This window comes from Dicentrarchus labrax, unplaced genomic scaffold, assembly GCF_905237075.1.
Source record: "Dicentrarchus labrax unplaced genomic scaffold, dlabrax2021, whole genome shotgun sequence".
NCBI classification, from domain to species: Eukaryota; Metazoa; Chordata; class Actinopteri; family Moronidae; genus Dicentrarchus; species Dicentrarchus labrax.
The window spans coordinates 30,359,319-30,375,580 of record NW_026136706.1 but is presented as its reverse complement, the minus strand read 5'-3'; the positions used below and the strand labels follow the sequence as shown (position 1 = coordinate 30,375,580).

Here is a 16,262-nt window from a genome sequence, read left to right as displayed (position 1 = left end):
TGGTTATATCAACCCAGGCTCTATAAATCTGGGTAATGTTGCTCATGGGCCAGATTCAAGTTCATCAGGGGTGCCTTGTATCTCAAAGTGGTGCACCATCAAACTTTACATTTTTGGTGTGTTTGTGTTATTATTGTAAGGTTTTTAGAGAGAATAGCCTATATTCACCCACATATCAACGCTGAGAACAGATTTTGCTATTCACATCAGCTCCACCATTTACTGATAGAGTTAAAGGAAAGTGGATTATGTCAATACAGACATTTACACTGGAAAACCCTCAAACCTTTCTTTATTTGTTCATTTAATAGCCTATAAAGCCTCAAAACACCTTTTAAAAAATAACTCTAATATAGATGTTGTGTGTTGAAATGGAGTGTGTATGATGCAATCAAAGGTAATTTTGAATCAGTGGTACATTGGGAGTTTTATATTTAACACTTTCTGTTATTTTAACACAGTTCTTCTTTGGAATATTATACATTTTTTTGTTGTTTCTTCTTGTATGTATTTCTAGCACACCCAGTGCACTTAATATGCAATGATCATTTGCAAACAATGGAAAAAGCTAATTCAAACCACTTTGTTTTTTAGCTAGATCACAATGAAAGTGCTGATGTTATGACATTCGGTGTCATTCTGACGTCACAGCTGTGTTTTGCCTGGAAACGCTTTGTGGGGTTATGCCCCAATCTTACAGGGCTGACTTACAGAAGTTGCAGTCAGCATTACAGTCTTCAGTCACCCGGAAAACAGTGGTTTATTTTTGCTGCTGTCATTGTTTCACTGCTTTAGTACAAGGTGCAAAAATATATTCAGAAGCTGTCAGTCTGTGTGTACATGTGGAAAATTCATCACACGAAACTGATGTTGGTGTAGTTTATCAATGAATGGCCAAAGCAGATGCTCATCTGATGTTAAAAGTTCCCTAGATGTAAATGTAGATTTACGTGAAGGGAAATAAAGCTCAATAACTGTCTGAATTCAAGTTTGTTCCTGCTGTTGTGAGCTGGATTTAACGCATATCAAGAAAGATTTCACTCTCACACAAAGACAAAATCAAATAAAGTCCAATAAGCCTTAAGTGACTGTAAATTATGAATGAGAACAAAAGCATTTCATTCTGAGTAAACAAGTATATATTTCATTGACGTAGGCACAATAGAGATGGGAAATATGAGGTCTTTGGTGATTAGACCCCATTGTGACATTTCAGTAGCATTTTTGTTATATTATTGTTCTTTTCACATCCTGACAGAAATCAATAAATAAATCAAATCATCCTCTGAAAAATAAGAACAGAAAAGAAATGTGATTCCTGTAGCAGTGACAGGCCTGTAACAAGATATTGCTAATGTTACCGATCTAGTACCAGAGACAGAGAGACCAGCCAAAATGTGTAGTTCCACCTTTACATACAAAAGTTTTCACTGCTGAACAAAAGCAAGAAAAAAGTTTTAGAGAGATCAAGCTAATTATCTGGTTGGGTTTGTTCTGGGGTCATCTGTTATTTTCCTGAACTCTGTATTATGTAGAACTATGTATGAATGAGACAGGAGGTATTTGGATATGATTACACAATGACAACTATGTGATGTGCTCCGCAATGTGTGTTTTGGGGGGAGTGGCTTTAGAGGGAGGCCTGAAGGGAGGGGGTGGGATTTTTCTGGTTAGATATTTTCAAAATCCATCCATCTCTTGCTAGTTTCTCCCTGATTACCTACCATAGCGTTAAAGGAGTTGACACCATGATCAATGTAGCAAACAACTGTGCCTGCATTGGACCAAAAAAGGTGCCAGTACCTTAATTCAGCACAACCCTAACTAGTAGCAATAGCATGTGTATGGTTGACCGCAAAAACAGATTACAAGCCTGCCAATCAGGGATTACTTCATGTTGCCAGATGGGGGTGCTATGACTTTCACTGAATATTGGCATGTCGATGTGTTCAGGCCTGGACTCTTATCAAATATGTGAAGTCTGGGGCAGATTGGACAAAGGATACTTAAGTTACAACAGCTTCCTGTTTCATGGCGACACATCGTCATGCTGCAGACACGCCATTCAACAAAAACTCACAATTTGTACAATGTTTCATCATAAAGGTCTTTAGATTGCACTGACCACATTTAAACATCATCCAAATAATTTTCTAGAGGGAGTCGGTTCATCAAAAAGAACAACGAACACTAAATCCACAATTTCCGACCTCCTCTTTGGTTTGTGGCATTGTGGCTTGATTGGCTGATTGACATTGGGGCACAATCTGGTTGGTTTATCGAAAAGAGTAATACCTTACCTTTTTTACTTATTATTATAATATTTTGTCCTTAAAAAGGATACAAAACGTGTGTTTCTCCACTTCTAACCTGCCTCTGACTGATTGACTTCCTGTCAGTTCTGTGTCTGACTTCCTGCCAGTGCGAGCTGCTCTGTGCAGCTTCAGTCAAAAATAGACCAGCCGTGTATTCTACACGGAGTAGAGCGCCGAGTGACTTCTGGGATGCGTCACAGCGCTTCTTGTGGAATTTAGAGCATTGCATGATCAGCTCTGGCAACCAGGAAATTGGAAATTGTGGGTAAGAAAGAGAGAGAGACAGATGTGAATTAATGAGCCTTAGGACAGTCTTTCTGGCTGATCTACTTTAAGTGCTTACTAGTAAAGCTTAAAAAATGTCAACATGCTGCTACTAAGGTCTTGGTGTGAGGGCGGGGGGGGGTCTCCCTGCCTCACTTTGGCTCCCAGCCCTGCTCTCACTGCATACCTGCCTGCCCTCAGGCAATCACCAGTCCTCAAAAGAAGTGCGCTCTGATGGCGGGCAGCACAGGTCCCACACTTCCAATTCATTGTTAATTTATATCAGAAGCACATTTTTCAGCGCTGGTCAACAATTGGTTTTCTCTAATAATACGTGCAGTTGATCTTTATATTAATCTCACGAATTATGTCTTCATGGGTAAGAGGGTTGTCGCTTCTTCTGCAGCAATGAAGTTAAAAAGATCTTAAGGGAGGAGCTTTTCTCCTGCTGCCTGTGTGTGTGTGTCATACAGCTTATACAGGGTTTAAGATAAAATTAAAGTAGAACACAGCTTTTTTCATTTTTTGGAGTGAGCGGTGATGGATTTTAGTGGAGCGGGTTGAAATCTGAGTTGAGCGATTTTGAGCGGGGCACCCCAGAGAGGCTTTGAATGGAGGAGCAGAGCATGAGAGGAGGCTCACATGCTCTGGTTATGAAACTCGTGTGGTCCGAAAATGGGCAAAGGCAGGGAAGCGGCCAGAATGAAGCCTGGTTACTGACAACAACTGCCTGTGATGGCACCCACCTGTCACTGAAAGGTTCTGTCCAGTGTCTGCATTTGGGTTCAGCTGGTTCAGCAGGACTTGTTTTGCTCTATAGTAATGCAACCTTTGTATGTGTAGCTGTAACTTTATAACTCTGTTGTAATAATTACTAATAATGATAACTTACAAAAGTTTGCTTAAAAAAATTGATGTAATCAGTTTCAACAATTATTTGAGTTAATTATCTGGTTATACAGTGTTTGTAAGAGTACATCGATAAAAACCTTTTCATATACTTTACTGTCAGGCTTCCCTCCTCTCCTGCACTGTATGTACTGTCTTCTATATGTATGTATTTTGCTTTGTATTATTGTGCAAATAAACTGAACTAAACCAAATACTTACCCATTATGCCATTATGAAAGAACAAAAGATTCACATTAACGTCTGTAGAAGTTTGGTAGATATTGTGGTGAAAACCACTATAAACCAGAACAAAACAGACCTCTTATATTAATAAAGTATGAGGCAAAAAGTTTGCTTTGTGTCTGAACATACCTCCTACAAATACAGGATTTTGCTGCATACTTACAATTTCTCACAGAATTTACACATAGTCAAGCCATCTAGCTTACAGAAATCCTACCACTGAACCACTGCCAAAAAACTGTGTTGCAATGAAATGGAAGTCGGATCTCCCATTGAACACTTGGACTGTGGCTCTCAGAAGTGAACAGATGCATACCTCTGGAAAAGATAACAGACTCACTAACAAATAGGACATTTTGTTCTACAAGATCTCCACCTTATATGATTTTCTGCTTTGTCTTTATTTTTTCCCCAAATAGGCTGTTCAATTGTAGTTAAGGTCTCTCAATTTTTTAAATATGTATTTGTTCATTTTTTCAATTATCACGTCTTAAATTATTATATTATATATTGTTAATTTTGTTTGTTAACATTGTCAATGTGTGGCTGTGTGGTTGGAATTCTACTTGCATGCCCCCGATTCCACCTGCTGATTCTGTATTCCTCATTTTAAAGGTCCAGTGTGTAACATTTAGGATGCTCTATTGTCAGAAATGGAATATTATATCCATAGGTAGGTTTTCATTAGTGTATAATCATACACTACACAAATATATAATCACCTGAATATAGGAATCGTGTTTTCGTTACCTTAGAATGAGCTGTTTTATCTACAGAGGGAGCCATGTGGAGTCCGCCATGTTGAACTGCCATGGTTCTACAGTAGCCCAGAATGGACAAACCAAACACTGGCTCTAGACAGGACGTTTCCAGATAGGAGGATTGAGTTTTTAATGGCCATCGTAGTTTGTCCTACACACAAGCCATACTCAGTTGTTTGCTGTCTGCTAAACCAGTTGTAGTGTTTGTGACCGCCACTCTCAGCAGCTACAGTAGCCGCTGACAAGAGAGATCAACAATATTCAGTCAGCTACTATTTTATTTGCTAAGCATCACGCTCGACATCTGTTCATTTCCTGCAGAGGCGTGAGAACAGTTATTTTGGATAGTGATACCTTACCGCCCCAGATTTGCATTTTTCATCATCAGCTAAATTTCTGACAATCATTTTGGAACCATTCGAGATGTAATTTGACTAAACATGAAGGAAAATGACTCATGTCTCGCTGCTCAGATAATGAAGTTATTTTTTTTGCTCAAAATGAACATTTACAATATACAATAAGATTAAAAATTCTTTACTGTTTTAATCTGTTTCTGCCAACCTGGATTTTACTAAACAACACAATATTTTCACATAAACATGTTTATATCTTTATTATTCAATTTTAAATGTTTTTTATAGTATAGTTCTCTAAAATATGTATAATACAATGTGCAGTACATACAATATACAGTTATATCCCAGGAGCTCTATACATAATTGGGAAGTAATGGATTACATATAACTGAGTTACATAATCAGAACAGAAAAAAAGGTAACTGTAATTCATTTTACAATTTTAAAATACATCAGTTTTTCTTAAAAATAAAAATACACTGAGCAGCTCTGCTATGCTCTTGGTTTCCATTTTACTTTCTAAGGTTCTGTTCTGTTGTCTTGTATAATAAACTTAGATCAGTACTTTTTATTGATGTTTCTTTTCTCTTGTTTTTATTGCCAAGAGTAATGGAAAGGTTAAATTACTTTCATATTTTGATACTTGGATTAGGTTACTGACTACATTTTCTTACACAGTGGTTCCCAACTTGGTTCCCAAATGGTAATTGGTAATGGTAAATGGACCTGTATTTGTATAACTCCTTTCTAGTCTTCCAACCACTCAAGGATTCTTTGACATGCAGCTGGGAGGAGCCAGGAATTTAATCAACAACCTTCTGATTAGAGGACGACCCTCTCTACCTCTGAGCCACAGCCGCCCCAACCCTCCCAATCCTGCACTGTAAAGCCTAACAATATATATTTAGTAGTAAGCTAACATAAGTTAATCCTCTTAAACATTTTGAGTCACTCATTCCTGTGAATTAAACCCAACTCAAAAATGGATTGTTAAACCAACTAAGTTGCTTTGAGTGCACTTAAATTTGAGCAGTATTCCAGTTTGTTCCATTGACTAATTTCTTTAAGTTGACAATATATCATTACAAAAATGTAAGCCCCAAGATTAATTTGCTACCATTTTGATAATTGATTAATTGTAAATTGTTTTCATTGTACGTCAGTAGTTTGCTTTAGTGAAAGAAAACTGAGTAAATTCAACTTATGTGGTAACATTTATATAAAGAAGATTCATTAACTTACTTTATTCAAATACACGTTTTAAATAAGTTTGGAGAAATGCTGCATATCAGTGTAATATACCTACTTGTTTTAAGTTCAGTTAACTGAAAAAAATTGGTACAATTAAGTTACCTAAGTTACCTTAACAATAAACACTTGAGTTACTTACAAATATTTTATAAACTTAAATTGTTTAGTTGAACAGTTTGAGTTCAACTAACTTATAGGGTTTTACAGTGTGTTCATAAAATACCTAAATAAAACAGCATATAATATTAACATTTACAACATTTACATACTACGGAGCCCCTAAAGGGACATGGAAAAAAAAAAAAAAAGAAATGTTTCTAGTGCGCACTAGATAGTATCTAGTGCACACTAGATATGGATGGAGTGTTGTGGCGAATCAACACATGGCTCATTTGAATATTAAAGTGAGCCATGTGTTGATAGGTCACAACAGGAAAATTTGACCAATGAAATTACTTATTTTGACACACATTTTAAGCCAATAAGTATTAAACTAATAAGGTAATGTGTCGAAAGGCGGACTGTTTTTGTTATTTTCTCAAAAGGAGGACAAATGAGTGTCCGGCTGCAGGACAGGGCATTTAAATGTGGACTGTAACAAAAGCGGTTACAGATTAATTTACATTTATTTTTTAGTTACAGACAAATTAGTTTAATACTCATTTGAATATTAAAATTAGCCATGTGTTGATTCGCCACAACACTGATAGTATCTAGTGGGCACAAGATAGTATCTAGTGCGCACAAGATAGTAGATAGTATCTAATAAGCACTAGCACTATCTAGTGTGCACTAGATAGTATCTAGTGATAGTATCTAGTGCGCACTAGATAGTACTAGATAGTATCTAGTGCGCACAAGATAGTATCTAGTGCTCACTAGATACTATCACTAGATACTATCTAGTGCTCACTAGATAGTAGATAGTATCTAATGAGCACTAGCACTATCTAGTGCGCACTAGATAGTATCTAGTGCGCACAAGATAGTATCTAGTGATAGTGTCTAGTGCGCACTAGATAGTACTAGATAGTACAAGATAGTATCTAGTGCTCACAAGATAGTATCTAGTGCGCACTAGAAACGTTTCTTTTTTTTTTTTTCCCATGTCCCTTTAGGGGCTCCATAACATACAGAGCAAGTGGCTCTAGAAAAACTCACTAAAAGTCAAACAATAAGAGGTCTGCTTGTGAAAAATTGCTCCCAAGAGCCACATCAAAAAATATCTAGTTAACAATGAGGTTCTGTTTTCTGTAACTGTCTCAGCTGTTTCAGTTTGCAACCCTGGAAATACTGCTGTCTATGTGAATCAGCCCTTTGATAGACTGTTTTCAGGGCAACTGAGCTGTGACAGCTGACACGAAACAGAATAGGCAGGTAAGAAAATAGATGGATGGATATTGATGTTCATGTTCCTTTTCCAGACCTCCACTCCATTTCCACTCCGAAAGTTCCTTATTTCACAGACAAAATCCTGCATCCTGCATGGCAGAGACAAAAGATGATCTTTAACTAAGAACTTATTAGTTTTACTGCCAAAACCTAAATCAAGCTACAACTAAAAACTGAAAATAAAGTAAAATAATATGTCGGCTAAGTCTAAAATGTGAAGTCAACATTAACCCATTTACCCACCTCTACTTCCTTCCTACAGAGACTGTGTTGTTATTTATAGCTAACCCAGGGTACAGGTATAAATAGTCGATTAGCTGCCGTGCAGCTTTTATCACCAGGGTGCAAATAGGAACTCTGTTATTTTCTTTAATTTTTCAGTTTAGAAAAGAATGAAATTAAAATTGCAATTTAAATAGAATATTGCCATAATTACAGCTCTCTGACTAACCTTTCTCCAACTACCACACTCTGTTTTCCATATATAGTCTACATTCATTGTACATGACCGATATTAATAGCTGTGATGTTTCTTTTCAATTACCACAAGGTTTTAAACTTTGTAGGGTTTCCTGACATCTCCGGGTCTGGTGTTGATATACACGTTTGTATCGTCGTCATCCCTCTTCAGCTTCCTCTGAGGAACACAATGCCAGTCAGTCAGAGAGACGTGTTTTACTTACAATGACAGGTAATGTGTGCAGTACAGGAGAGTGAGTGAATCCATTATTTCATTCTTACCCATAAAACAATGGTAATGCAGGTGAACAACAGGCTGTAGACCAATAGAACCACACATCCCGCCCACATCACCACATCAGGGATGAATGGGGTCCTGACTGGACAGCTCTGATTGGCTGCTGCAACAGTTTCATTCATTTCTGGCTTGTCTATGAATTGACCCAAACAGAATTTATAGATAATATTTTAATATATTACACACAGTATATATCAATATAACAATAATATTTGAGTTTTTGGCCATGCATATTACCTGCCACTTTGAGTACAGTGGTGTGACATTCCTCTTTGTGTGGTGGAGGATAAACCAGCTCGACCTTGCACACGTACACACCACTGTTGTTGGCTGTGACTTCAAAGTGACCGGAGAAATTCTCTGGATAGTTCAGCTCCTACCAACAGAAGAAAAACTGGAATCTCACCTGCTGTGCTGTGGTCACTGAAAAGTCACTGAAGTACTTTTTATGAAATGTATTCTTAATGGACTGTTTTCTTAATTCATTGGTATTTTTTAGAATTGTACTCTTTATAAATACATTTTTTCTATTCTTTCTTGTCTTAATAATTCTTTCTAACACTCATGTCATCAGAAGCATAGTTATTGGAATTGAGAAAGGCAGAGAAGCAAACAAAAGCATGGAAAAAATCTGATGCAATTATAAGAACATTTTACAAAAGACAAATACCAATTACAATTTTGACTAAAATGTTTGACAGTGTTATTCAACCAATCTCCTTTTATTGAAGTTTGGGGTCCACTCAGTAATCAGTACGACACTAGATGGGACAGGCATCCTATAGAGGCCTAGCATGCAGAATTCTGTAGGTCCATATTCAGCATTTAAAGAAAAACACCAACTAATGCATGCAGGGCAGAATTAGGCCCAATTTTGAATGTAGAATGAAATATTAATAAAATATGTCACCAAAGCAGGGATCATCAGTTTACTAAATTATAGAAAAGGGGTCCCTAAAGGAAAAGGGTTGGGAACAACTGCTATTGGCTGTGTGTCAAGTCAAGTCAAATTGTCTTTGTATACTCCAACATCACAAATCACACATTCACCTTAAGGGGCTTTATAGTCTGTACAGCATGTGTACATAACTGTGTGTGAGGTCGCTTTTTAAAGAAACCCCCAGTTGCATGAAAATTCAGTGCAGTGCAGTACTGGAGCAGAGGTGAGATATTGTGGCTTTCTAACACTCAACACTTCTTGTAACTTGTCAGTCAAACTCAGAAAGTCCTGAGAAAGAAATGAATTAGACAATGTTTAGAAATTGTGCACAGTGGCTGGGACAGCCACAATGTAGCATCTTCACATGCACTGAAACTTCAATGATACAAAATAAATCTGTTTTTGATGTGGCGACATTTCTTCCTTGAAATAAAATAATTATCTCGTAACGCTGAAACACAGGCTGCAGATGTAATATATAATTTAAAAAATTACTTTTTGTTGGTTTAATTTATGTTTTATGACACTTTAATTCATTTTACCATCTATGTGTTTTATATAAGTTTGTTTCATTCTCTTGTTTAAACTGTGTACTGTTTTTATTGTAAATAACTTTGTAACTTTGAAAGGTACTAAATAAAGTTTATTATTATAGATTGCAATAAATACAGAAGCATATTAGCACACACACACACACACACACACACACACACACACACACACACACACACTGACCTTATTCGTAGTTATTTGGTTGATACAGGTATCATTGAATAAGAGCAGGTACTTGCGCTCTGAGCTGTTGGTCACCACAGATGGACAGGAGATGCTCACTTTCCTAAGCTTTGACACTGTAATAGTTGTCAGAACTGACAGACAGACAGACAAGAAGCATATAGATGGGTTATTGACATACTAAAACAAGCACAAAGAAAACAATCATAGCTGTGACTAATGGGTTTCTCACCTAAATTTTATTATTTCTATTAGTATCTGCCACTGGCAGCTTTAATTAACACAATGTGCAACTATTTCTTACATTTGGTGTTTAAATTATATGGCGTACTCCAGTCCTAGATTTTGGCATGGAAGTACTTGTTGTTTTTGCCCATAATGGTATGTCAGAAAACTTGAAACCAAACAATTTAATTTACTTAACCTTAACCCAAATGAATCATAAAATAATTCTCATTCAATGACGGCAACATCGAAACCATGCTCCAGAAGGAAGCAAAACCGTTTTGTGTTTGTGCCTAAACAAACTAAAGTGCAGGGAAATAGCAATAAGCAAATGACATGGCAAAATTGGTCGACACGGTCAAGAACCACGAGCCTTCAGATAATCTGACCAGAACAGCCAACTGTTTAGAAAGATTATCTACACCACTTTATTTGGCTGTGTAGCAGAAACTGTGCTTGCTTGAAATATCACTTACAGCCCTTTTCAGTCCCTCCAGAAAAACGCGATTATGCGATCGCATAATTCAATGCAAAATCAGCCAAAGTCCGCATATTTATGCAGGGGCTGCATGATTTCATAATCCCCGCAATTTTCGTTGCAAAAAAGTCACATATATCTTAGCAGAAAGTTGAAAAATTTTGTGTTTACTTCACACAAGAGCAACCATTTTCCCCTGTTGCCATGGGAATGTTATGAAGTGATGTAATTATATAGTTATAGTTTTCATTTTCACAGTGGACTGTTGTAGTTTCATTCAGGAGTTGATGCAACTTTACAGTTGTAAGATTGCACTTTTTTGTTACCAGTGGGTTGAATCATACTAGTTTCAAAAACCTTACAGTTGTAAGTATATTAGTAGTATGTACATTTACGTTACAGTAAGAGATTGCACTTTGGGCATTGGAAGCACTTATTTTAACAGAAGATGTCTGTTAGGTATAGCTACCTCTGTAAAACAGGAAGCACACATTTTATTTTTTATATTTTATTTATTCATTTTTACAGAAGTTGTAGCATATTCCTTTTGTAAAGCTACAGAACTTGTTTGACTCATCAAGGTTTTGTAAGTTTGAGCCATGTGTTTATTAAGGTCTGAAATAAAACAAGATGAGAACTTAAATATTCCCAGCACTTTCTGTGATGTAGTATGCTTGCTTATCCTAGGAAGTAATAAGAAATGACTCTTTACATTAAGGTAGTAGCCTAGTGAGAACAGGGTGTTGGGGGAATCACTTTTTTTTCTCTTTTTCATCAACATAACACACAGCAAATGGCCACAGGTCAGATTCGAACCCTGGGCCACTGGAGCAAAGAATCAGCCTTGGTACATGGGGCGCTCTACCAGGGGCCCCTGTTCCAACCTTTCTGATTGATTTGTGACTATGAGATACAGTTTGTTTAATTTGTGACTATGATAACATTCATAAACACCTGGCACATACCTAGCTCTTTTTTATTTAGGGGCTAGCTAACAGTGTTGTTGAATGAGCTGCATGCGTCTTTAAGCACGGCCAGTAACCTTGGACTAAGACATGCCGTGGTTGTATGTTGATACACTACCAATACATTCAATGGTATTATTATGGTAAAGGAAAAGGAAATTGATGCAATATTAAGGTTTAATTTATAGTTTAGTCCTAAATTGTCAGGGTACAGTTGGTGCACACTGTACCTCACTGTACCTCACTGCATCCACATTAAAGAATATGTGGGTGTGCAAAACATGCCTTCCATGATACTTGTGGCAGTATTACGCACTGCCCTTCATGCTTCAGGAAAGGTCTGTTGGTCTGTTGTGCTGGCTACGGTATACACACTTACTTCCTGCATCAAAATGTGGGAACAAACTGTATCTTGTGTGCATGCAATAGCATTTTGAGCACTCCATGGGTTCCGTACGGAAGAGAGACTGAAGGCACATTCGGGTCTCCTTGATAGCATTAATTTGCTTTTAGACCACAATCGCAGGACATTTGTATACGCCCCAAAATATGTTACTATTGTTACTATACCTTATCACCTTAATTTTGTTCTGCCAGTTTATTCTACTATTTTCTGATTGTCACTGACAGTTTACTGCAGATCTCAATCTCAATGTACTGCGAGGTAAAGAAAAACACTCACAGGAAAACAATCAAATAGCTTAGAACTCTTTGTTCTTGACCGTATGATCTGATTCCAGATAACATTTGAGAATTGAAAGCCCTTGTAGTCATTGTGAAAGTTGTAAAGTTAAGAATTCTTCTTCACAGTAGTTTCAATTTTAACAGTTTTAATTCTGAAGCAAATTCAACAATGTAGTGTTGTCTTACCCAAGCATCCCGTCTCATTTCCATTAATAAAGCACATCACCATCAACAGGACCTCTGCTCTCATCGTGTCCTCCTAACTGGTTGCTATCAAACACCAGTGTTTGATAGGAGTCGATACCAAGGAAGGTTTTCTTCTCCTGCGAGTTGCAATTGGATTGTCACTGTCTACTCTGCAGACAGGCTGGTGGACACAAAGATAGCATCTCTGTTCGATATTACAGAGGAGTGAGAGAAATGTGTCACTCTGACAGAGACACTTCCTGTGTAAACCTATGAAACCATACCAGAAACTATGTACCCACACAAACACACACAAACACACACAAACACAGACAAACACACACAAACACAAACAAACTCATACACACACATATAAACACTTACACATTTACACATACAAAAAAAAACAGACATGCATGCCAATATGCTTATAGACAGGTTTGTACATGCACCCTAACCCTTGAACACACTGACACACAGACATGCAGAGTGGGTGAGGGGGATTACTAACCGCAATGCCAACCAACGTAGGTGAAAGGATCATGCCTCTCACTTTTTACAGCAAAATTGACAACAAATTCTCTTCACAGTTTCTGTTCCTTTGTTGCTTTTAAAAAGAGTCATTTTGCAGACAGCATTAACTTGTATTTAACTGCTGCAGTTTGAAAAAAACAAAACACTTGGTATGGGGTCGGGGGGCTGGTGGGAGGAGGGACATTGAGACTGTCTCAAACAATGAGGGTGGTGTTTTTTATTCTTTCAAGATACATCAAATAAATCTTCTTAGGGCTTTGTCTTACTGACTGAAGAGAAAAAGACAATGTGACAGACAGCCAATGTTGGTAAGTAACTGATTACATGTAATCTGGATTACGTAATCAGATTACAAAAAATAAGTAAATCAACCCATATTAAAAAATGCATACTTAGATTATACTTACATTGTCAAGGATTACTTAAAGACCCCCTCCAGACATATACAAATAGTCTTCTTGGAGCAATAATGCGTGTCTGATGTGTTTTTTCTGCATAAAAAAGATATAATTTCCCCATTAAAATGGATGTGCACTGGTGGATTCAAGTTTCTACATCACACTGTACAAGTTGCATACTGGACCACAAGTCAGAAACACCACAGCCTCTGAGTGGTCAACAGAATCAATCTAAGGCATCATGGGATTGCCAGTGGATGGATAACAACCATGCAAACACCAACAATGGTTTTCAAAGTGGACAAATGTGTCAATAATCACAAAAGACATCAGATGTTATTTGATTTGACCAACTGTAAATGTATTTTTATTTGCATTGATATGAGCGGCCGTACAAGACATAATTCATTCTGGCACTCTCACACACATACGTTCTGTTTTCACATACATACACTTCTACTCACATATATTTTCACTATGACTTACTTAAATTTACACTTTCACACACATTTATTTTTAAAAAGCAGGATGACTTGAATAGCATCATTGTGTCCTTCTGTTTTCTTACTTATTGCAGTTTTCCATATTGGGAGTAAGTAGCAATGGAAATGACATTAGACGTTTTTTAAATACTATTCCCCAGCATTGGGGAATGGAAGATTTTTACCCTAGTCTTGATCACTATTGGTCACTGAGTACTGTCGATAGGAAAAAGAACGACCAGAATTGAACAAGGGGAAGTGGAACTACTGCTGTTGGCCTAAGGCTGCGTTTCATTAGTAGTTCCACTTCCCCTCATTCACTTACCCTCAGCCCTTGGTATGACGTAACAGCATACGTCGCACGGAGGCCACTTGGAGCGCGGAGAGAAAGTGGGCGGGGGATTTAAAATGAAACACACTTGCCCTTACTCGGCGTTATAGCGGCAATGACGTAAACTGCAATGCATTGTGGGTGATATCCACCTCGGAGTGACCATCGTTGTTCACTCGCTCCCTCAGCCCTCCGAGGGTCCATCTCACCAAGTTCACTTCAGTTTTCCAGACAATTGGAACAACACTTATGAAGGCGGCGGGGATTCCCCGAGGGCAAGTGAACGAGGGCAAGTGAAGGAGGGCGTGTTGAACGACTAATGAAACTTTTTTTTTTTTTTTTTTTTTGTTTTTATTTTGTCCTTTTTTTTTTCCAGGTTTTCTCTTTTTCTTTAATTTGGCATTGTATTGCCTTTTTTCTAGCCCAGGTCTTCACACACTACTCTCCGATTTGCACACTTCCTGCAACACTTTCATCGTCTACCTTTCCATGACCATGAGATACTGCAGTTGTGGCTAGTTGTTCTTCAGCTGGATGTGCAAACTCCCATACAAGTACTATGCGATCACGGAGATAATGCCTTCGCGATGAAATATGAGAATGGATCAAATGGAATTGTTTTGACATCTTTACAAAATAATGATTGCTTCATTATTATTTTTAATTGTGTCTGTCTGATCATTCTCCTCTAATTTGTCCATTATGTTGGAAAGGTGACAAAAATACCATTGGGTATTTATTCTCTTAGAAATATGAAGCTATTTTTCTTTCATCTGACAGGCTGAGCATGGACTGCTACTTTGGTCTTTGGTCACATATCAATTAAAGCATTCATCAACATGCCTTATCTTATTATCTATTCAGTGTGAACTAATCACAAAAAGTCATAGTAACTTGACCATTTTTCTAACGGTGAGGGACAGGAAATCATGATACATCCTATATTAATTCATGCAATAAATCATCATGAGTCATACATTAGTCAAGCATTATTTATATATATGATTTGTACCCTTATGATAAAGTGTTACAGATTATTTTAGCAGTGTGGTATTGGGAGCGTACTTCTACTTAAGTACAGGATCTGAATACTGGTAGTCAGTTTTCTAAAATGTACTGGATGTGGTGGAAGAAGTACTTGAAGACTCTCTTTGAATGAAAGTAAATGTATAAACATTGGATTGCAGGTATAATAAATAAATAACCACGCATACCTACAAATGTAACCCACATCCATGTGCACACTCACCCACCCATTACATTAGTTACCAGTTGGTGGAACAGTATTGGCTCCAGTGGCAAAGATGAGAATTGTCCACATTTTCTGTATTTCCTCTTTACCTAGAGAAAAAGCAATACATCAGAAATTTAATTTAAAAAAAAGATGCTGTACATTATTCATTTCAAGTGAGAAGATATTTCAGTTCATTGAAAGAAAAGCTTAAACGTTTCTACATTAACCTTCTGCATCTGTTAAGTCTCCCCACAAAGAACAACAACCTCCTCAGCACCCCTTCTATTGCTACCAACTGGAGATGATGAAGAGGCTGTCAACCAGGTCAGTGGCCAGGGTTGTAAGAGACCAGCATAGAGGGAAGTGAAAACTCTCCAGGTGAGCTTGGATTTTGTCCAGGACACCAAGTCCATCAGTCCATCCCAAAAGCTCTCCACTTTACCTGCTTGAGCTAGAATTAACATTAGCTCTACAGTTTGACACAAACTAAAAGCGGAGTAGAATTGCCAGGCTCAAACTTTCAACTGCCACAGCTTTCGAATCAACTGTTCATAATGTAATCAGTTATCAAAATCACAGGTCATGTAAATTGATATAAGGCAATATAATGGCCTTAATACACATTACGTTATCTAAGCATGGGTAAAACATGGCATTAATGAAAACATTTAAGCTGAATAACAAGGCTTGAGTAAATAAAGTATTATTCAAATGCAACACTTCACTTAAACTAGCAACTAACTTTGATCTCCTCTTGCTGCTCTTTAAAAACAGAAATGCACACCTCCTTCGTGCTTGGTGCTCAACACATATAAAATATTTCCAGCTTTTAATTTG

At 37.3% G+C, this 16,262-nt stretch overlaps 1 protein-coding gene across 1 annotated transcript; it reads right to left on the bottom strand.

Moving 5' to 3' along the window:
- Positions 1–5,075: 5,075 nt before the first annotated feature.
- LOC127365920 (T-cell-specific surface glycoprotein CD28) lies at positions 5,076–12,701 on the bottom strand. The gene is made up of 6 exons (XM_051404494.1): positions 12,447–12,701; positions 9,909–10,042; positions 8,471–8,609; positions 8,218–8,366; positions 8,021–8,113; positions 5,076–7,565 (listed from the first exon to the last, which is right to left on the bottom strand). Exons 1-5 carry the CDS (start codon positions 12,508–12,510, stop codon positions 8,030–8,032), a joined length of 570 nt encoding a protein of 189 aa, XP_051260454.1. The 5' UTR covers positions 12,511–12,701; the 3' UTR covers positions 5,076–7,565; positions 8,021–8,029.
- Positions 12,702–16,262: the final 3,561 nt, after the last annotated feature.

Coding starts and splice junctions, on each gene's coding strand:
- LOC127365920 (XM_051404494.1), bottom strand. CDS start 12,510: ATGAGAGCAGAGGTCCTGTTGATGGTGATGTGCTTTATTAATGGAAAT. Junction 8,610..9,908: donor ACCAAATAACTACGAATAAG/GTCAGTGTGTGT, acceptor TTCTGTTGGTAG/GAGCTGAACTATCCAGAGAA. Junction 8,367..8,470: donor CACTGTACTCAAAGTGGCAG/GTAATATGCATG, acceptor GTCAATTCATAG/ACAAGCCAGAAATGAATGAA.